Below are 22,329 nucleotides of genomic sequence, written 5' to 3' on the forward strand. Positions count from 1 at the left end.
AACGCAACACATCCAAATTTTGCGCATGCGCTGATTTTCTTTCACTCTAAAGCAATTATTTGACATTAAAGAACTAAACACAGTACACCATAATACATAGTACACAGTATAATATAATCATAAATCTAATGTATGGCTAACTTACTGCTGAATTCCGGTTTGTTAATTTGTTTATACGGGACACCCTATTTTTCTAGGCATTGGTAATACACAATTTCCTTCATATTTACACAATAGTTCATGTATTATCTATTATGAATCAATTAGAAGTAGGGCTGGGCGATATGGACCAAAAAGTATATTGCGATATATTTTTTACTGTAACTCGATATTCGATAAACTTTTCGGTGAAAGTATACATATAAATATTTGAGCGATATTCAGTAAAATTGAAGTGAATGACATCTGTTCTGTAACCCAGTTAGTCAAGATGGGAATTAACAGCACATACAATAAATTGTTTAAGTAGTACAGAATTACATGACGTAAATGAAATAAATATTACTCATACGTAAAATAAATAGCATAGCTGTGCAAATAATACAAAATGTATCAAACTCAGATAAAATGTACATTTGCAGGCAGGTATTTTGTGATTTCCTTTCCTGGTTCGATGACCCGCCCTATCTTGGCTCTGATTGGCCTGTCTCTAACCAATCGTGACTCATCACAGTAAACAACCAACCAATCATGGATGTTCTTATACATGCAAGCGTGTTCTTGGAAGGATGAAGGGGAGGGTTTTAGTAGCCCATGGAGGGGAGCGGGGGAGAACAAGGAACACAACAAATAAGCGGCGTTTGGGCATTTTAACGTGAAATAAACTATATCGATATTTTCTTAATTCATATCTTGTTTACAAATATATTGATATATCGCCCGGACCTAATTAGAAGTATACGAAGTTCCAGCAGTCCTGGGTTCAAATCCAGGCTCGGGGTATTTCTGAGTGGAGTTTGCATGTTCTCCCCGTGAATGCGTGGGTTCCCTCCGGGTACTCCGGCTTCCTCCCACTTCCAAAGACATGCACCTGGGGATAGGTTGATTGGCAACACTAAATTGGCCCTAGTGTGTGAATGTGAGTGTGAATGTTGTCTGTCTATCTGTGTTGGCCCTGCGATGAGGTGGCGACTTGTCCAGGGTGTACCCTGCCTTCCGCCCGATTATAGCTGAGATAGGCGCCAGTGCCCCCCGCGACCCCGAAAGGGAATAAGCGGTAGGAAAATGGATGAATGGAACTATGAAATACAGCCCTTAGATTCGAGGAGTGTTCAAGTGACAGACACCTTGTTTAGCTAATAGAATCAATGTTTATGGGCGGGGATATTTGTGGTCAGACCAATCAAAACGCAGCACTTCACATAATGAGGAAGCAATTTAACAACAACAGCAGCAATGTTTAACTGTTGTGATAAAGTTTGGAGTTGGCGTGTGAGGAATGTTTTATGTTGACATTATTTACATGCAGCCTTAAAAACAATATTTTGACGTCCATCAACATGTGCACTACTCTCCATACATGTATTCTCGTTGTCGTTTACGCGCTTGCTGTCGTCGCGAGAAAAAAAGGTAAACTAAGTTTATATTGTTCCATTATTGATATTCTGTAACTATATATATTGTCAACAAGAACTGACCACACTTTAATGTTTATCACTTTGAGTCACACAGGGCAAGTGTTTAATTAAATTCATTTGCAGTGATTAGTAATAATCGGATGCTTGTTATCCACTTTGCTGCTGGGCAAGTACAATATTGATGCCTGTGTATTTGTTTTTGTTAATCACTTCCTCTTTTTTTTTTTTTTTTTTTACCGGTTTAATACATGTGTTGTACCAATTTATTGTCTTTGAATTTAGAGAGACAAAACGTCCTTTTTATAATTGCTGACGATCTGAGGCCATCCATGGGTTGCTATGGAGACACAACAGTAAAGTCACCAAACATTGACCAGCTGGCGTCCAAAAGCCATGTTTTTCTTAATGCATATGCACAGGTAAAATTGTGTTGCCAATTTAAACATGCAGGTATTGCTAATATAAATAAATATATCGCCAAAGTTTTACATGTGAATTTATTCTTCCTTCTTTTTTGCAGCAGGCTGTATGTGCTCCTAGTCGCACCTCCATGTTAACAAGCCGCAGACCAGACACGACCAGGCTGTATGACTTCAAATCATATTGGAGAGTTCATTCGGGAAACTACACAACACTTCCACAGTACTTTAAATCGAATGGTTATGACACCATGTCTGTGGGTAAAGTCTTTCACCCTGGTGAGATAAGTTACACGATTCCGCACATAGTTGCTGCATTGTTAAGGGACAATCAACTGTGTTCTTTTTGTTGGCAACAATGGCCTTGGTGTAATTGTGTCTGCAGGCATTGCCTCGAACCACACGGATGACTACCCTTACAGCTGGTCCATTCCTGCATACCACCCTGCTTCATTCAGATTTGAAAAACAAAAGGTACAGGCAGGAAGGGACAATCGTGCAATCGTTGTTAGATACTGACTAATTACCCAATTACCTATCCCAAATACCAAGCGAAAGATGTTGGAGAGTGCAGAAAATTGCGTACGCTGTCAACAGTATTAGTGGACCTTGTGTAATGTGGCAGAAATAAAGAGAAAAAAGCATATTTTTAATATTTTCCTCAAGTAAAAAGAATAATAATGTCATCAAATTATGGACGGCGTGGCGCAGTGAGAGAGTGGCCGTGCGCAACCCGAGGGCCCCTGGTTCAAATCCCACCTAGTACCACCCTTGTCACGTCCGTTGTGTCCTGAGCAAGACACTTCACCCTTGCTCCTGATGGGTGCTGGTTTGTCCCTTGCATGGCAGCTCCCTCCATCAGTGTGTGGATGTGTGTGTGAATGGGTAAATGTGGAAGTAGTGTCAAAGCGCTTTGAGTACCTTGAAGGTAGAAAAGCGCTATACAAGTACAACCCATTTATCAAATTGATGGAACATTTTAGACTAAACTAGTGTTACAAAGCCATTGTAGTTATAAGGTGGATGCAAAGAAACGGATACTCTTAAATAAAAATAAAATGGAGGAAACTGTGCCACCGATGAATTGTGTATTTTCAGATGGAAAAAAAACAAAAAACATTTACTGTTACATTGATATCAACACCATGGATATTATAAAACTATATAGTCTGATTGGGCCTTTTTATTCCCATTATTTGTGTCCATGTATATAGGGCTATCGGCTCTTTTTTGTATTTCTACAAACGCAGAAACCTGCAAAATGTGAACTCAAACTTTGTTTCCAGATGTGTAATGGAGAGGATGGTCACCTCCATGCCAACCTGCTGTGTGCAGTGAATGTGACAGAGCAGCCTGGAGGAACACTCCCTGACATGGAGAGTGCTGATGAGGCGGTGCGGCTACTAAAGACTCGGGTTGATGGCGTCCCTTTCTTCCTGGCCGTGGGCTTTCACAAACCTCACATTCCTTTCAGGATACCAGAGGTACACATGGTCTCATCTACACAATGTAGGGTTTGCAAAGACTCATTACTATGCTAGCTGCAGGTGTTTCTGGCGTGCTGTGCTGCATTAGGCATCATTTATACAAAAGCTGCACGATTATGGCAGAAATGAGAATAGTCACAATTATTTTTATCAATATTAAAAATCACGATTATTCATAATATCAGGTAATATAGTACTGGGGTCGGAGGGACTCCACGCCATCATGTCATTTTTTATTAACCAGTCAGATAAAAAGGCTAGATAAACGTTATCCATATGTTTAAAGACAAATATTTGTGTTTTTATTCTTTATTAGTATTAACGTGTCTGCTGTACACTTCTAAACATTCCAAAATGCTATGTCACATGAATTGTTTTTTACGTTAATAATTAATAAACCTTCTGACATGAAAATCCCCCGCACCTAATATAAAAAAACATGGAGTTTTGTTTTTAATATCAATTCAAAACACAAAAGCAGTTTGGCCAATGAAAATGAAGTCTACAAGCCCTGTTGTTTTACAACACCACCATGTTAATCAGTGCAATATTTTGGCCAACAAAAATAAATAGAAATGATACCTCTCACATTTCATACACAATCTTCATGCCTCACTGACAACTTCTAGAGTTGATGTTATCGGGAACAATGACAAAGTTAGCTATTTAATAATGAAAGAATGACTTTCCCAGTAACCGGCAATACGCTCCTCACACATTATTTTACAGACTGCCCGCTGCATGTTTCCTCTCACCAACATTTGAGTGATGCAGCAACTCGTGACGAGCCGCTGTTGTGCTTTCAAAATGAAAATCAAAATCAAAAATTTTTCTCTTCAGTGGTATAGTTTTTGGCTGGTAAAGACTTGTTTGTCTCCAATATTGTCCACACGTTACCATCTAATATAGCAATGGGGTCTTAAACGCACGCCGAGACCTCGTGGTAGTCAAGCAAGTGAGTTGAAGTAAAATGAAGCGATTGGCAGCAGCCACCCCGGGAAAAGTTAGTTAATGTTTCAGTTCGGTGTGGTGATGGAGTTTTATGCTCTTACACAATGGCCCCTGGCTTGGATGGGCGCACGCTTCACAGGGCTGTTCTCTGCCACCCCGGTTGTGGAAGGTCTTGATTTGAAATGCGAGGAGCCTCCTTTTTCAATGTTAATATTGCAGACAGTCCCCCTCATGTAATCATGGCAGCCAAAATCGTAATTGTGATTAAAAGATTAATTGTGCAGCCCTAATTTGTGCTATTAAATTGTCAAAAGCTGCGCAACAAATGGTGAAAAAAATTGTCATCTTGATTCACATCTGTTTTCTGAACTATCTGAAGGTTTCTTTAGATTTTACTGAACGAGCTGGAGTCAAACGCTGCACTGTTGTTGGCATAGCGGCCAACCCTTTTTCCTCACGTTTCCTGTCCTCAAGCGCCTCTTTGGCCAGGCTAAGTTGGCTCCCTGTCTCTCGGCGAGCCTTACTGGCCAGGCCAATTGTGGCAGCCATCATTCATCAACTAGTGTGAGGAGCCATCGCATTAAATAACATCACAAAGGAATCTGACACAGCCTTAATAAGATAGTGATTTGTTTTAATCGTGAGTAAAAAGGATCTGGGAATACGTTATACACAGTATATATTAAAAATATTTCTAATTTTATAAACATACTGCACATTTTCATAGATGGTACAAACAAAAAGTCGTCCTTTGCCACATCGCCCGTTTGAAGATTGCAATGTCACTATATGGTTAAAAAAAAAATTAAAGCATAGTTTATGTATTTTTGGCCTATATTAAGGAATTTTAGGCATTAGGATGGATAAATGAAGTAAAAAAAAAAAAAAAATACCTTCAGTAGTATTTGCCACGAGATGACACCAAACCAATTAGAGCGTGCTGTTCAGTAACATGGCTCAGCCTCAGGAAGCATTAATATGTAGGAATAAACAAGTTTGAAGGTAACTGTATGGATGCCATTACATGTATAACTCATAAGGTAAACATATTTAGAAGGTCGTAGGCAGGTTTTTTATGTTGTAGCTCTGAAAATATGTGATTTATAATGAATAGTTCCTATTTTGCGAAAATGTTATTTACCACGATAAGGCCTGAAACCAATTAATGATAGACAAGGGTTTACTGTATTTCTTCGTTTCATTGATATTCATTTTGTATTTCCTTCACTTGCAATGCTCTGTTCAAAAGCGCTTTACTTGACTTAAATACATTTAATTTTATCTTCTAATTCAGTGTGAAAATCAGGAATTTATCACAATATCTAGGACTGAATCATGTTCCTAACTAAACTTCTGTAGAAGTGAACAGTTAAACAGTATAGGAACTCTCAAAGATGCAAAAAAAAAAAAGCCCAAAACAACCTCAAATAATATATGCAGGTTTGCTACTACAATCGAAATGTTGTATGCTTTTGAGCTATGCTGTTTTTCTAAGTAAAATTAAATCACATTCATATATTACAGGAGTACCTGCGTCTCTATCCTATTGAAAACATGACGCTAGTTCCTGACCCGGATGTCCCCAAGCGCCTTCCACCTGTGGCCTACAACCCCTGGACAGACATAAGAAAGCGAGATGATGTCCAAAAGCTCAACATTAGCTTCCCCTATGGACCAATTCCTAAAGACTTTCAAGTATTCTTTCTTTTGTACGTGATACCATTATGTCTAATTTCAAACACTAACATCATGGGTCATTGTCTTATAGCTGCGTATCCGCCAGCATTACTACGCTGCTGTGTCCTACATGGACTCCCAAGTTGGACGTCTGCTCAATGCACTAGACAACTTGGGGCTGGCTCAGAGCACAGTAGTGGTTTTCACTTCTGACCATGGTTAGTGCTTTTGGAAATAGTTTAAGCGGTTGCAGGTAGAACATGGCTGATGCATTGTTTTAGTTGGTGATTTAATAAAACTTCTCAACTCGCTTATAAATAATTATGTTGGTGTGTGAGCTACAGTAAACCCTTCTATGAAATATCTGTCACCAGAGGGCAGTGTTGCTGCATCAGTAATTACTACAGATTTTACTCATTCTCAAACTAAGTTAATACAAATGTAAAGCTCACGTCTAATCTTTTTATTTTTTAAAACATGATAAAAAATGTTGTGTTTTTCATATGTTCCCATATATATGCATGCATGTTTTATGTATTCTGAAGCAGAAATAATTTTTTTCTTTTCCTTCTTCAGGTTGGTCACTAGGCGAGCATGGTGAATGGGCGAAATACTCAAACTTTGATGTGGCAACACGTGTTCCTCTTCTCATTTATGTCCCTGAGGATCCTGCAGCCCTTAAAGGATCTTCCTTTCCCTTTGTTGATGTTTTTAGCCAATCCCAACTCACCTTCAAGAGTACGGCCACACTCAACATTGCTCCAAACATCATCATATTTACTCAGATGCTGTATATAAAAATTGTATCGTCACCACATGTACAATATACAGTGTCAGATATGTAGATTTAATGATATGTTTATTATTGTATGTGGAGTAGTGATCATTATGCTGTGCTTTAATATTTTAAAGCTGATACCTTTAAAGTCTTTAAATTCAATATAGCTTTAAAAATTACCTCCTAAGAATTATTGAAACTGTTCTTTACATGTCATTTCCAGATTATAAATTTGTCGGCAATATGGTGGAGCTGGTTGCTGTTTTTCCAACAGTCTCTCATCTAGCTGGCCTAGAAACACCTGTGCAGTGTCCTGATATTTCCTTGCAGGTACAGTATTTACGATGGTGCTAAGTCATTTAGGTCATTTTGGATGAACTACTTCCAAAGTGTGTTATTGTTTTGATTTCATCTGGAAAAAATTGGTCGGCGCTTAATCTGTGTACGAACCAGGACTGTAAAAAATTAAAACAGACAGTGTTGTCCAAAATTAATGCCTATTTTATTTTGATGACATTTTGTGACATGCAAGTTTAACAGTATAGTTGTAGTAATTTTAATTATGGCTGTGCAATGATTACATTTGTAAGTCATATTAATTACACTTTTGAATCTTGATTAACCACAATTAATTACAGTTTATTGCTCACTTGCATAATTCAAATTAACTTAAAATAGGACCCAATATATGGACACAAACAAATTCAATTTTATTTTCCAAATGACATACAGGATTATTTCCTAAATGCTTTCCTAGAATGTACGCATTGCATTTGTTCAAAACTTGCTAAATGGTTTATCTGACAGCCGATTGGGGTCTATTTTGAATTGTAATTTTCTAGTGCGCATACCAGTCGGTCTCCTTACTTATTTTTGCAATGATGTATGCATTGCCTTGTTGCCTGACCGTATAACATCCCGCACCGGGCGGTTTAGCTCGGTTGGTAGAGTGGCCGTGCCAGCAACTTGAGGGTTGCAGGTTCGATTCCCGCTTCCGCCATCCTAGTCACTGCTGTTGTGTCCTTGGGCAAGACACTTTACCCACCTGCTCCCAGTGCCACCCACACTGGTTTGAATGTAACTTAGATATTGGGTTTCACTATGTAAAGCGCTTTGAGTCACTAGAGAAAAAGCGCTATATAAATATAATTCACTTCACTGCAGTTCTGATGTTAATGTTACTGTGCTTGAGGTAAGGAAGCATGTACGGTCAAAATGATTTGTGTGATTGATTTGTGATCATACATGATCAATGCAATAGTTTTTAAGATCAATGGCTTGGGTTAACTTATCCTTTTTGATAGCCCTAATTCTAATATCAAAATAATAGAAATAGAATAACAAGCTAATAAATGCATATGAAATGGACAATTTGTCATGATTATTACAACAAAACCACCAGCATTACAGAATAGTAAAGGTGCTTTTAACACTACTTTGCAGACATTCCACACAAGTTAGGCAGAAATGAATCTTATTAGATACTCATTTCAGGTGATGTTGGACCACTGTTCCGAAAGAGTTTGCTAGTTAACCCTACATGCAAGCGTTGTGTATTGATTGAGCAAAATTAAGTTGCAATGCATTATCAATATCACCTTCAACCTAATTGTTAAACATTTCGTAAACTATCGTCTATTGTAACTCTGCTGCCGCAACCATATAAGTGGTAACAATTCATTTAGCACATAAATAGTTACTACCATTTACATCGACACTGGTGCCAATTATAGTAACGAGTTACAGAGATTTATCAGTGTGTCAGTGACTTGACCTCACAAATGTGATGGATAAATGCTCCAGATTTCTATAAAGACATTCTAAAATTGTCACTAGTAGTGTGATGCTCCACATGATTGACTTTTATGCAGCCCCTGTGGAATTGATTCCCACAGTGACTGACAGTGTGATTGTGAATGGTTGTCTGGGTCTTCTTCTCTTTTCAGATATTTACTGTACGACGTTAATATTGTGTCCTACTCCTAATTAATTACTAAAAAAAATGTCCTTCATTGCTGACAAATGTATAGTGAAAACATTTAGCTTGTCAGAGCTGCTCACCTTAGCTTTAAACACACTTTTGCTCTACTTAAATTTATATTGACAATACACACTTTGGCTCTCCTTAAAGTTATAATGCCAATACACATATTCTCTAACATAAATAAATGACGAATACATTTCGCTTTTAATCTAAGATGCACTGTGCCTTATTACAGCCCTACTAATTGTGAACGCAATGCAATGTTACCAAATCTAAAAATAAACCAAATCAGTTTATATTGTTAATCCTGTAGTGAAAATGATCCATGTGCACACAGAGAAGCTGATTGTAGAAAAATGTTGATGATTTAAACAGCTGGATATGCTACGCATCCTCACAAGCTGCCAGATGCCTGGCATGCCACAAACGTAAAGCTGTGTGAATCCCTTTTTCCTGCTGACTGTCATTTAGTGTACTTTGGTCTCCTCCAAAAAACATGCATGTTTGGTTAATTGGATAATCGAAATGGCCCGTAGGTGTAAATGGGTGTGTGTTTGCTTTGTTTAGTTTGTTCGAAGAAAATTGAAAACAAGATGCAAACACCACTTACACATTCCTGACATGGATGTAATTGAAGCTGACATTTCTCGTCTGTCTTCAGATAGAGCTATGTACGGATGGACAAAGCTTTGCCAATGTCTTCCATGATGAGGAAAAAAAAAAGAATAACGAGGCCTTGTCTTTCAGCCAGTACCCACGTCCTGCTGACACACCACAGGTACCATCATTATGTTGTTTTGAACAGATTCTTCACTTAATTTATTGTACTTTCTAAGGATGGACACTCAAATTCAATCAATGCTCTCTAATTGAGGAATACAATGACAATATTTTGTTTATATTTTTACATAAAAGGCAGTGTTTTTACTATATATTTTACAAATGAATGGCATATTCAAACTGAAACAAAAAGCTAAAGCCTGCTTTAAATGACCTCTGCAAAGGCTTAAACATCTGCTGGATCTGGTTGCTCTATTGCAGGCGGACTATAATGGTTGAAAAGGGAAAATGTATTATGTCTGTGTCTTTTTATTTGGCTCCACATTAATATTGAAATGATTCCTGTTTGGCACATGTGCCGTCCCTCTACAACATGGGTGTCAAACTCTGGCCAGCAGGCCAAATCTGGCCCGCCGTGTAATTTAATTTGGCCCTTGAGGCGATATCAATTTAGCATTAGAGGTGGCCCGCCGGTGTTATACAGCGTCGGTGCCGCTGTAACACCGCATTCACCGCTAATACTCATACTTGCCAACCCTCCTAATTTTCCCAGTAGACTCCCGAAATTCAGTGCCCCTCCCGAAAATCTCCCGGGGCAACCATTCTCCCGAATTCCACCTGGACAACTATATTGGGGGCGTGCATTTAAGGCACTGCCTTTAGCGTTCTCTACAACCTGTCGTCATGTCCGCTTTTCCTCCTTACTAACAGCGTGTCACATAATATTTGTGGCTTTTACACACAAGGCATACTTGGTCAACAGCCACACAGGTCACACTGAGGGTGGCCGTATAAACAACTTTAGCACTGTTACAAATATGCGCCACACTGTGAACCCACACCAAACAAGAATGACAAACACATTTCGGGTGAACACCCGCACCGTAACACAACAGAACAAATACCCAGAACCCATTGCAGCACTAACTCTTCCGGGAAACTTCCAGCAAACTGACCAATAATTAACGTTTTATTCATGCATTTTCTCTTGCTACGTCAAGGCTTGAATGTTTGGTTCATTCATTATTTTGTTTTCAAATTTATTATTAGGCTGTGGAAAAAAATTGATATTTACCTCAGAAGATTGCAAATAGAAAAAAAGGCATTACATTTTTATTTAAATTTTATTTGATATGACATTGATATTTTTTTTAATTACTATTATTATTATTTGAAACGTGATTTTGCATGTCACTAAAGTTATATAAGCCTTGCTTGTTCAAAATTTAATGCAAAACTTGTTTGGGTCCCTATTAAAAGGTTAATTTGTTCAACCTTGGCCCGCGGCTTTGTTCCGTTTAAAATTTTGGCCCACTCTGTATTTGAGTTTGACACCCTTGCTCTACAAAGTTTCATGAAAATTGGTTGAGTTGTATTCATGTTATCCTAATCAGACAAATAATGATTAAAACAATACCTGGTTGTTGTTTTGCATTTGGCAGAAGGTTAACGCTACCAAAATTAGTAATACTAGTCTACAAGATTGTGTTAAGCATAGCGCACACACTGACTGTTTAGATAATTTACCACTTTACACCTGTCTAGCATTTATTTGTTTCGGTATTTTCTACCGCAGTTCAAAGTGTTCCTGTACAGGTGGTCGCTCGGCACATTTCTACAATGGTGATATAATTCTGAACTTGTATTTAAATTAGAGCTAAATTAGCAAATAAGGCACTGGCACGCAACACAGAACACATGAATGGCCTATGGAATAAAGTAACAGAAATATCCAACATATTAATTTAAACCGTAATCTCTTTGCTTTTAGTGGTTTGGTTGTCTTGCACACTAGTAAGACGTGTTGCAAAGAAGGGAGAGATTGGGGTAAGAAAGTCTCAATAAGATAACCAGCAACGTTTTCAAATATTCAAGAATACCACCTTTATCCTGAACAATGGTTGTCATTTTAGTGCATCTTGGACCGTGAATGAAGCCAATGTTGATTTCTCCACTTTCTGAGCATCAAATTTCAATGTCCAGTTTTACTTTCACTTTCCTTTTCTTGTGACGCACTGCCATAAGAAGAGTATTTAACTGTACACACACTCTGCAATTAGCATTAGTTTAATCAGGTACCCCTAAAGTACTGCTGACACAAAAAAGTTATTGCATCGGGTTTGTGTTAACTTAAAATTCTAGTTTAATAAAATGTTCACAATTCCAACTGTGCAGCTATTGCACTTTAGCAAATACAAGCAGTAGACTCAAGCTTGAAATGATCAAAACATACTCACAAATCAAGTTTGTATCAATCGATTTTTGCCAGTGTCTAATGCGTTGATATTTTTTATTAGGAGGACTCTGATCTCCCTAACCTGATGGACATAAAGGTCATGGGTTACTCTCTGCGCTCTTGGAACTACAGATTCACTCTGTGGGTAGGCTTTGACCCCAAAACATATCAGGTAAGCGCTCACCACAGAAAAATATTCAAGAGGGGGTCAATTTTTTTCAAACCCCCCATCCCCCACCCATCAACAAATTTATTCCCGCATACTTGTTAAAAATTTATTTCTGGCCTTTGTCTGTCCACAAATAATTTTTACATGTAAAAAAAACATTTTATATTTGTGGTTATCTTAATGATAAGTGTTTCAAATTATTTACCGGTGGCCTTTTATCGTGTTCAAAAAATTGAAGAGTTTGCCATATCTATGGTATTATTGTAAAAAGACGGTTGTAGATCCAATGTTGATGTGCTAAAACCTCTTTATTGTTTAAAAGCAACATACAATATTAGGAAAGGTTAGGATATACTTTTTTATCCCACTGTTCTTTGTTCATGCATATGATTATATTAATAAAATGTTTGGATGTATTCTTTACACCAATGTAGTCTTGGTTGCCAAATAAGGATTCAAAGTAATATTTTGACATTGACACAGCTCATCTGTGTCAATGTCAAAATATTAATTTGAGTCACAAAGATGTCGTTTGATGTTGATTTTAGCTTTTTAAAGGGTATTTCAACGCGTCAACATTACAGTCTATGTACTTCATAATCATATATTTCATTCTCTTGAATGAATATAACCAAACACTTAAGTAATATGTATTATGTGCTTGAACATAGATTGTATGCAGCTTCTAAACAAGGGAATAGGTTTTAGCACATCAATATCAGATTTAGAACAACGGTGCTTTACAATTTCATTAATAACATAGAAATGGCCAATTCTGTTTTTCAGACATAATAAAGGCTTAAATAATTTCAAACACATATCTTAAATAATTTCAAACACATATCCTTGCGATAACCACAACTATAAGTGTTTGTCCCACAAGCAGTTAGTAATCAGTTGTTGACAGAAGAAGCCTGCGGTACGCGCTTTCGCGGCACGGTGGCGGGAATCAATTTTTAACACAGAATACGTTTTTGGCGCAACACTGATAGCAGCAAATAGATTTGACTTACAGTTGTGTCGATGTCTGAATCAATGACTCGCCTGTTGATGGCATAATAGCAGTAAAAATGAAATGTCCTGTTCACGATCTCCCTAGTGTACAAATATTACATTTTTAAGCAACACACATTAGTTTTGGCTGTGACTTCCTTATCCCGCAAGGAAAAGCATCTGATTGTCTCTCGCACAGACCTAACCCCCACCCTTCTTTCAATGTACGCCATTTAAGAGCTGCGATTGGTTATATTCCTAATTTGTTCCACACATCCCCAAGATAAAATTAAATATGATTGGATTTAGTTTCTGTCAACTTCTTTACCAACATGTCAGTTACTTGTTTTATCGTCCTAATCAATGTTACTTTGTTTTGATAAATGATAATCTTATTTTTAGCTGCTCGGATATTAAAGAAAATAAAACAAAGAGCTTCCAGTCCAGGGTAGGCACAGCTTACTCCGTGGGCGGGCTTACCCATCACGCCAGGACTGGCTCACTGTTCAAATAGAGTGGAACATTTAAGTTGCATAGGTTATGCAACTTTCTTGTAACTTCGAAAAGTGCAGCAATCAATTTACCCCGTGTAACATGTAAGCTATGTCTCATGGAACACACACACACTCACATACAGTCTCTCTCATTAGCTATGTTTTTTTTCAACGAATGATAAAGTTTAGCTACCAAAGTGAGCTGTCATTAAATGTATAAATAGAATGACTGGAAGTTGTTTGTAGCTTCTAAGAGACTGCTTTAGTGTACACTACGTGTGTACAAGACAACCATGAATGCCATCAATGCCATCATCTAATCAATTTGATTAGTTATAATTGTTTGAAAAGTACCGGTTCCTCCCTTTTTTTTAACGGGCATGACGGTGAGCCGTTGTGACATTGCTGGTTTTATGAGCAGAGGGGCATGTTCGGCAGCGCACAATCCCAGAGTACTTACCAGAAGACAAGGTGTGTAGACGAAAAACGGAGAATGGACACATTTTGGCTTAAAAACTAAAGATAAATATGAAGCTATAACACTGAAACGCCCTCAGGACGAGGTGCTTTAAGTCATGGGTAGCTAGCTAGCAGCTAACATCCATCTGCATCCGGCAGTGTTTTAGCTACTTCATAATCACTAATCCTCGCCTTCATGGCGATAAAGTAGGTTTTTTCACAAGTATTGGGAGGATTCAAAAGCTCACCGGTGTCACGGCTAACAAAAGCTAGCACCCCTGAATGTAAACAAATGCCATGGGTGGATCTACACCTAACATCCACTCTAATGATACCAAGTACAATAGCATATCAAGTTGATACTACTATGATTAAATCAATATTTTTAATCGTCACAAAATCTTTATTCCTTTTTTTTAAATTCATAATATGTTTCTAAACTCATGAAACATGAGGACTTTGAATATGACCAATGTATGATCCTGTAACTACTTGATGTCAGATTGATACCTACTGTATATGTGTGGTATCATCCAAAACTAATGTAAAGTATCCAAACGGAAGAATAAGTCATTATTACTTTTTAACAGAAGTGTAGATAGAACATGTTAAAAGAGAAAGTAAGTAGATATTAACAGTAAATGAACAAGTAGATTATTAATAAATGTTTACAGCTTCGCCTTTATAATTTTGACAAAATAATAGAATGAGAAATGACACAATATGTTACTGCATACGTCAGCAGAAAAAGTAGAAACCTTTGTTTGCTTACTTACTACTAAAAGACAATTTGTCTCGTATGTTCACTATTTTATTTAAGGCCAAAATTGTTTTTGGATTGCAACAAGAAACATATGTTTAATGTACCGTAATATTTGTTGTTAAAATAAAGCCAATAGTTCAATTTTTGTGGTCCCCTTTATTTAGAAAAGTATCGAAATACATTTTGGTATCGGTACCAAAATATTGGTATCGGGACAACACTCTGTCAGTAGAATCGAGTCCATATGGAAGCGCTAAAAACTACTGCATGACTGGTGGAGAAAAGATGCAGTCAAATTGAAAGCACGTAAATAAAACTGCATCTGGAAGAGACGGTCAGCAAGCGGTTTGAAGATGGTCTGTTAAACGTAATTTGTGCAAAATCTTGCTAAAGAACCACCATTACATGTTATATGGACCACAAGGAAGTATTTTTAAATGTAGAAAAAAAGTATACGACCCCTTTTAATAAACGCTCATGTAATGTTTTAAGTAACATTTTAACATTAGAAGTCTTATTATATGACTTTAGGTGCATATTTTTCCCACCGCCCTCTAAATTCTGTGCGAACTGCATGACCTTTTGGTGTGCTCAAGTCGTGAGGTTCCACTCCATAATCAGACGACAGGAGCTTCATCTTTCTAAAAGCTGCTCGTATGTCTTTTGTCGTTGCCATTTGCGACAAGCGTCAATCTCCTTTTACGTAAAGGCCAACATGTCAGACATCCATGCCGGAGAACTGTACCTGCTAGAAGAAGACCCCGCTCAGGACAACAATGTCTATAACGACTCTGACGGCGGTGTGATGATGAGGAAGATGAACAGCCTGCCTCCTGTAAGTTGCATGTCGGAATCTAATTGGAACTTATTGTCCATTTATTTGGGGTCATAATTCATGAAGTTTCTTTCCTGTCCAGACTGTAAGCGTACAGACGAGGATGGAGCTGCAGCTCCTCTACCTCACAGCAGGGATGAAGACGAACAAAAGGGGGCGTGGCCATGACAAAATGAATTGCAACATATGACTTAGGAGTGTGCACATGACATAAAACCCAGGAAAAGGAGAGTATCATAATACTTTCTGAAATTTTAACTTTGTTTTATCTTCGGGCAGCACGGTGGAGGAGGGGTTAGTGGGTCTGCCTCACAATACGAGTAGTCTTGGGTTCAATCCCGGGCTCGGGATCTTTTTGTGTGGAGTTTGCATGTTCTCCCCGTGACTGCGTGGGTTCCCTCCGGGTACTCCGGCTTCCTCCCACTTCCAAAAATATGCACCTGGGGATAGGTTGATTGGCAACACTAAATTGGCCCTACTGTGTGAATATTGTCTGTCTCTCTGTGTTGGCCCTGCGATGAGGTGGCGACTTGTCCAGGTGTACACCGCCGTCCGCCCGATTGTAGCTGAGATAGGCACCAGCGACCCAAAGGGAATAAGCGGTAGAACATGGATGGATGTTTTATCTTCAGACACCAAATCTTGTCTTTTATTCTACCATATTTGGCAGGTGCTGCAACACAAAGTCATCTTTTAACAGCCTGAGTTTGATAGAAGGCTAATTAACGTGAAATTATTATGTTAATTTTACAAGCTGCTTCCAAAGGTGACTTGTCGTCTGAACACCTATTGGGAACAAGAATGATTGAGGTTTGTAGGTGTTCCACGAGTTTGTAGTTCCAAACAATGATGTGTCTAAATAAATAAGCAGTACAGCCAAATTTATGGGCACTGTCAGGCTCAGGTGAGCGTTGCTTGCGACGTGTACCGAAGATAGCAGACGGCGTGCAGGTAAAACTATATTCAATGACAAAGTAGAAGCTGTAGTGCAGCTGGGAAGTGCACCGGATGCATAGGAAAGCAATGCAGGATGAAAGTTAAAACAGACCACAAGCACACTAAAAACCTAAGCAGCCTGATTGGTAACCAACAACAGGTGTGTCTAGAGTGCCAATCAGAGACTGGGGTGGAGGCAGGAAAAGACACAGAAAACAAGAAGTTTATAACAAAAACAAAATAGCCTTGAAGGATCATGACATACAAAACTTTCCTGTAAAAGTGAAAAGTGTTTCCCCTTTGCTGCTGTATAACTGTAACCCTGTTGAAGATACTACATATATTAGCATTTGTTCTGCAATACATGAAAGCACAACAGACATGCTGCACGTCAGATTGTCTATATGGATTGATTTGTAAAAAATAAAATATTTTTGTACAGTGCACAGTGAAGTTTGACATTTTGTGACGTGCGTACGTGTTTTTGCTGTGATGTCCTGTCTTTCGTGCCATCCTGGTTTAAATTTTATTTTATTTTGATCACACGTACAAGCTTAAATTGAATTACTTCAAAATTCTGCATGCCTGAAAATGTGTAGGAAGGAGCAGATCCCATTTAAGCGCACCCCTAAAGTAAAGTTAATAGAGTTTGTAACCAGCTTTAACAATAATATGAAGAGCAGTGTTCTATAGATCTAACAAACCTAGGATTGCGCAACCTGGACAGTGTATGATATACATTCTAGACATTTGGTTGATACTAGAGCTTGTAATACTTTCATTTCATCATTATAATGTATGTTGACACATTCTAGCTGTGTCTTGCAACGTTGACAGTGACAAGCAAACGACTATGTGATAATGTAGCATTCTTGCTAGCGGCCACTCCTTTGCCTCCATGGCAGCAAATAACGTTTCTTACAAGTAGCATAATCACTGGAGGTCAAGAAATAGCTAAACATGCTACACTACACTGTAGGAGTATTAAAAAAAAAAAAAAGCCATGCTCACTGCTAAGCTAGAGATCTTAAATTTGAACGGGCGATTTGATACAAATAGTGACACTAAAAATACCAAGTTTAGTGTCTGTATATCATTGATAGTACACTGATTATATCAATATTTAGTTGTGATTTGTATTATTTAAAAACTTACGAGATTCCTTGAGTGCATGACAGCTTTAAGGGCAAAAAAACAGGATTTAAATCAGCCAATATTTAGTTATTTTGCACTACTCTGTTGACTTTATTTTTGCTTAAAATACTGTACGTAATAATAGGCAATAACGAAATAATTTGACAATTTAATTGATATTGTTACACCTTAATTCTGTGTATTTGTCTGATTTTAATTGTGATCAAAAAAAATAATCATACAACAGTCTTAAACATTTGAAGTATCATGATTGATATGATCAATAATGCCTCTGTAACTACTTGGTGTAGGATCGATACCCAAATCTGTAGTATCACCCAAACAAAAAGAATGTGTAGTATCCAAGCAACAAAACATTAAGTGTTTATTACATTTTAACAGAGGTGTAGATTGAACCATGTACAACATTAAGTAATCAGATATTAGCAGTAAATCAACAAGTTAATAATGGTTTCGAGAAAATAATACAACCTGCAATAATGAAATATGTTACCTCATATGACAGCAACCAAATTACAATTCTTCTGTAACCCATTTTGAAATGGTTCATTATCATTTACCAAATAAAATATTGTGACTTTTCTTTATGGCAGGAGGCTGCAACATATATCATGATAAGATTTAATGCCGTATCGCCCATCTCTACACAGACCTACTCTTTCTTCTTTCTCTTCTGTCCAGTTCTTAAGTGACAAATGTATTTATGATTGGAACCAATGGATGCTTTGCAATTGTATCATTTTTGTTAGTATAATATAAATTAAGATATATTTGTTGTCATAAACCAAATACAACCTTGAGGTTGTAACTGCTGCCAAAGGTGCATCAACAAAGTATTTAGCAAAGGCTGTGAATATTTATGTACATGGGATTTTTTTTAGTTTTACTTTTAACAAATGTGGTATTGTTTGTAGAATATTGAGGACAAAAATTACATTATTCCCTTTTGAAATAAGGCTGCGACATAACGTGGAAAAAGTGAAGCGCTGTAAATACTTTCCGGATGCACTGTATTTCAGTGGCGGGCCGTACGTTTCCCACCTAGGCCTTAAGTTATGTCCGACTTCAATGACTATCTCTCCAAATGCCATCATTTATGTCACCACATGACCATTGCTTGAGAAATACTATCCTGAAACACGGGTAAAAATAAATTAAAACGCATCGGCAATTAAAAAATATCTTATGTGGCACTGTCACAATTAAAATGGCAAAAAACATTAAAAGTGAAAAAATTAAATATTTTAACTCACAATTACTAGGAGCTATTCGACGCAGTATAAACCAGTGGTACCCCTCGTTGTCAGCTTATTCAAGCGGAAATGGTGAGCATTTCATCCCCAGAACTGCTGAGCTAGCTTCCGGGGTTGGCCGACATCATCTCACAAGATGTAGTTTCTCTTTAAAGGGGTACATTATCACAATTTCAGAAGGGTTAAAACCAATAAAAATCAGATCCCAGTGGCTTATTTTATTTTTTGAATTTTTTTTTCAAAATTTTACCCATCACGCAATATCCCGAAAAACAGCTTCAAAGTGCCTGATTTTCACCATCGCTATATCCACCCGTCCATTTTTCTGTGACGTCACTGCGTGATGCCAATACAAACAAACATGGCGGATAGCACAGAAAGATATAGCGACATTAGCTCGGATTCAGACTTGGATTTCAGCGGCTTAAGCGATTCAACAAATTACGCATGTATTGAAACGGATGGTTGGAGTGTGGAGGCAGGTAGCGAGAACGAAATTGAAGAAGAAACTGAAGCTATTGAGCCTTATCGCGACAGACAACGGCAACGAGGACGAATTTGGCGACTGCCTTCTAACCAACGATTGCATCTTTTGAGCACTAGTGCAACTTGAATCCGTCGATTGGTATGTGTTTGTTTGGCATTAAATGTGGGTGGAGGGAAAGGCTGGATGCAAATATAGCTACAAATGAGGCATAATGATGCAATATGTACATACAGCTAGCTAAATAGCATGTTAGCATCAATTAGCTCGCAGTCATTCCGTGAGCAAATATGTCTGATTAGCACATAAGTCAATAACATCAACAACACTCACCTTTGTGATTTCGTTGACTTTATCGTTGGAAATGCATCTGCTTTGAGTGTAGCAGGATATCCACACATCTCTGTGCCATCTCTGTCGTAGCATCGCTATCGTCGGTAAAGTGTGCAGAGGGACTTTTGCATCTTTTGACCACTGGTGCAACTTGAATCAGTCGATTGGTATGTGTTTGTTTGGCATTAAATGTGGGTGGAGGCAAAGGCTGGATGCAAATATAGCTACAAATGAGGCATAATGATGCAATATGAACATAGTTAGCCTAAATAGCATGTTAGCATTGATTAGCATGCCGCGACCACTAATATTTCTGATGAGCACACTCCACGTAAGTCAACTTGAATCCCTCTCTGTTCGTGTTCTTACACCCTCCGACAACACACCGAAGAGGCATAATGTCTCCAAGGTACGGAAAGCAGTCGAAAAAACGGAAAATAACAGAGCTGATTTGACTTGGTGTGTGTAATGTGTTTGTGAAAATGGCGGATTGCTTCCTGTTGTGACGTCACGGGTGAAAGGTCATTACTCCGACAGCGAAATATTGAAAGGCGTTTCAATCGCCAAATTCACCCTTTTAGAGTTCGGAAATGGGTTAAAAAAACATCCATCCATCCATTTTCTACCGCTTATTCCTTTTCGGGGTCGCGGGGGGCGCTGGCGCCTATCTCAGCTACAATCGGGCGGAAGGCGGGGTACACCCTGGGTCTTTTTTCTGCAACATCAAGGTATATATTGACGCTTACATAGGTCTGGTGATAATGCTCCCCTTTAAATATCCTTCTTGAAAATGGCTTTGTAAATATATATCTGCCACCTAATCAACGTTTTGTTTCTTTCTCTGCTATCTTGGTCTGGCTGCGGCGCAACACATCCTGCTTCCTGCTAAGTTGCAACTTGTGAATGGATACTCACTTTGAAATGACAAGTGAGTATCCAATCACAGTCTCGTTAACATCAGGCTACCTAGATAAGCTACTGTCAACAACTTGTGATCTGATTGGCTATCGCAACTGTCTCTTAACTCTCCAATGAGCAGCACACATTCTGCATAATCACGAAGGCAGACACGGTCAATAGATAGCGCTCTCTAATATCTATAAGTAGATCAACTTTGTGTGCGCTATCAAGTTTGCCCGTGTTTTAATACACGCAGACCATTAGTAGATTAGGCCCGTAGTGCAATGCAGGGCACTGAGATTTGGGACCATTTCTTTCAGCATGTTGGCAATATAATGTTTAGTTAGCAGAAAACATTAAACGACTTTGTACAGCTTGTGTAATGTATTGAGCCAGATGAGTAGGTCTGGGCATCTGGTCAGGATTCCACCCAAACGCCTCCCTAGGGAGGTGTTCCTTAGGATACGTCCGACCGGTAGGAGGCCACGGGGAAGACCCAGGACACGTTAGGAAGACAACGTCTCCCGGCTGGCCTGGGATTCGCCTCGTTATCCCAGGCCAGTTATCCCGTTATCTTGTAGCGTCCCAGAAGAGTTAGTGCCTCAAGGGGTTCTGGGTATTTGTTCTGTTGTGTTTATGTTGTGTTGCGGTGCGGATGTTCTCCCAAAATGTGTCATTCTTGTTTGGTGTGGGTTCACAGCGTGGCGCATATTTGTAACAGTGTTAAAGTTGTTTATACGGCCACCCTCAACGTGACCTGTATGGCTGTATGCCTTGCTTTCACTTGTGTGTGTGTGTGTAAAAGCCGCATATATTTTGTGACTTGGCCGATACGCTGTTTGTATGTAGGAAAAGCGGACGTGAAGACATGTTTAGAGGACGCTATAGGCAGAACCTTTAAGGCACACCCCAATATTGTTGTCCGGGTGGTAATAGGGAGAAATTCGGGATAATGGTTGCCCCAGGAGATTTTTGGGAGGGGCACTGAAATTCGGGAGTCTCCCGGGAAAATGGGCAGGGTTGGCAAGTATGGGGAGGTCTGGGCTTCTCTGCTGTCCCGACCTCGAATAAGCTAATTAAAATGGATGGATGGATGGATGGATGGACATCATTCTTCTTGCGAAACAGAACATAGAATACAAAGAAAACATACAGAGAGGAGCAGTAGTACTCTTATTGACCACAAAGAGTAAGCAGGTGCTTGTTGGTGCCATCTTTCTACATCGAAGCAAGGCTTTTTAGGCTCACGTCTTAAGAGGGTTTTGGTGGGTTTTAATTGTATGATGTGCAACAGTGTTTGTCTTGTATCAACCTATAAATGTGGTTCCATCCGATCAATGTTTATCATCCCAAGTGCTGATCATGCTATGATCGCATTGATCTAATGACAATTCCACAAGTGTTTTCCTACTGCCTTGTTTTCCTTGCCTGTGTGACCGTGGGGCCCCATTCCTCCGAGGCACTCTGTCTGTGTCGCGCTCTCCATTGTGATTCATACACTGCTAATCACATTAGCACTATGACAGGTCACCCTGCGTTTTGTGTGTGCGTGTGTGTGTGTGTGTGTGTGTGTGTGTGTGTGTGTGTGTGTGTGTGTGTGTGTGTGTGTGTGTGTGTGCGAGTGCAAAAAAGCTTAGCACAGCTGTCTTGTGCCTGGGCTTGGTGT

At 38.7% G+C, this 22,329-nt stretch overlaps 1 protein-coding gene across 3 annotated transcripts; it reads left to right on the forward strand.

Moving 5' to 3' along the window:
* The first annotated feature begins 1,338 nt into the window (after positions 1-1,338).
* On the forward strand, positions 1,339-16,982 carry ids (iduronate 2-sulfatase). Of its 3 annotated transcripts, none has more exons than XM_061901647.1 (13): positions 1,339-1,569; positions 1,860-2,027; positions 2,098-2,275; positions 2,382-2,470; positions 3,283-3,480; positions 5,959-6,129; positions 6,203-6,329; positions 6,688-6,849; positions 7,113-7,219; positions 9,535-9,651; positions 11,951-12,061; positions 15,477-15,602; positions 15,685-16,982. In XM_061901647.1, the coding sequence occupies exons 2-13, from the start codon at positions 2,022-2,024 to the stop codon at positions 15,790-15,792; spliced, it is 1,500 nt and encodes a 499-aa protein (XP_061757631.1). In that variant the 5' UTR covers positions 1,339-1,569; positions 1,860-2,021; the 3' UTR covers positions 15,793-16,982. The 3 variants fall into 3 exon arrangements, with proteins under 3 accessions (XP_061757631.1, XP_061757629.1, XP_061757630.1); XM_061901645.1 differs by having other exon boundaries at positions 1,860-1,996; XM_061901646.1 differs by lacking the exon at positions 15,685-16,982 and having other exon boundaries at positions 1,860-1,996; positions 15,454-15,590.
* Positions 16,983-22,329: the final 5,347 nt, after the last annotated feature.

This window comes from Nerophis ophidion, linkage group LG05 (genome assembly GCF_033978795.1).
Source record: "Nerophis ophidion isolate RoL-2023_Sa linkage group LG05, RoL_Noph_v1.0, whole genome shotgun sequence".
NCBI classification, from domain to species: domain Eukaryota; kingdom Metazoa; phylum Chordata; class Actinopteri; order Syngnathiformes; family Syngnathidae; genus Nerophis; species Nerophis ophidion.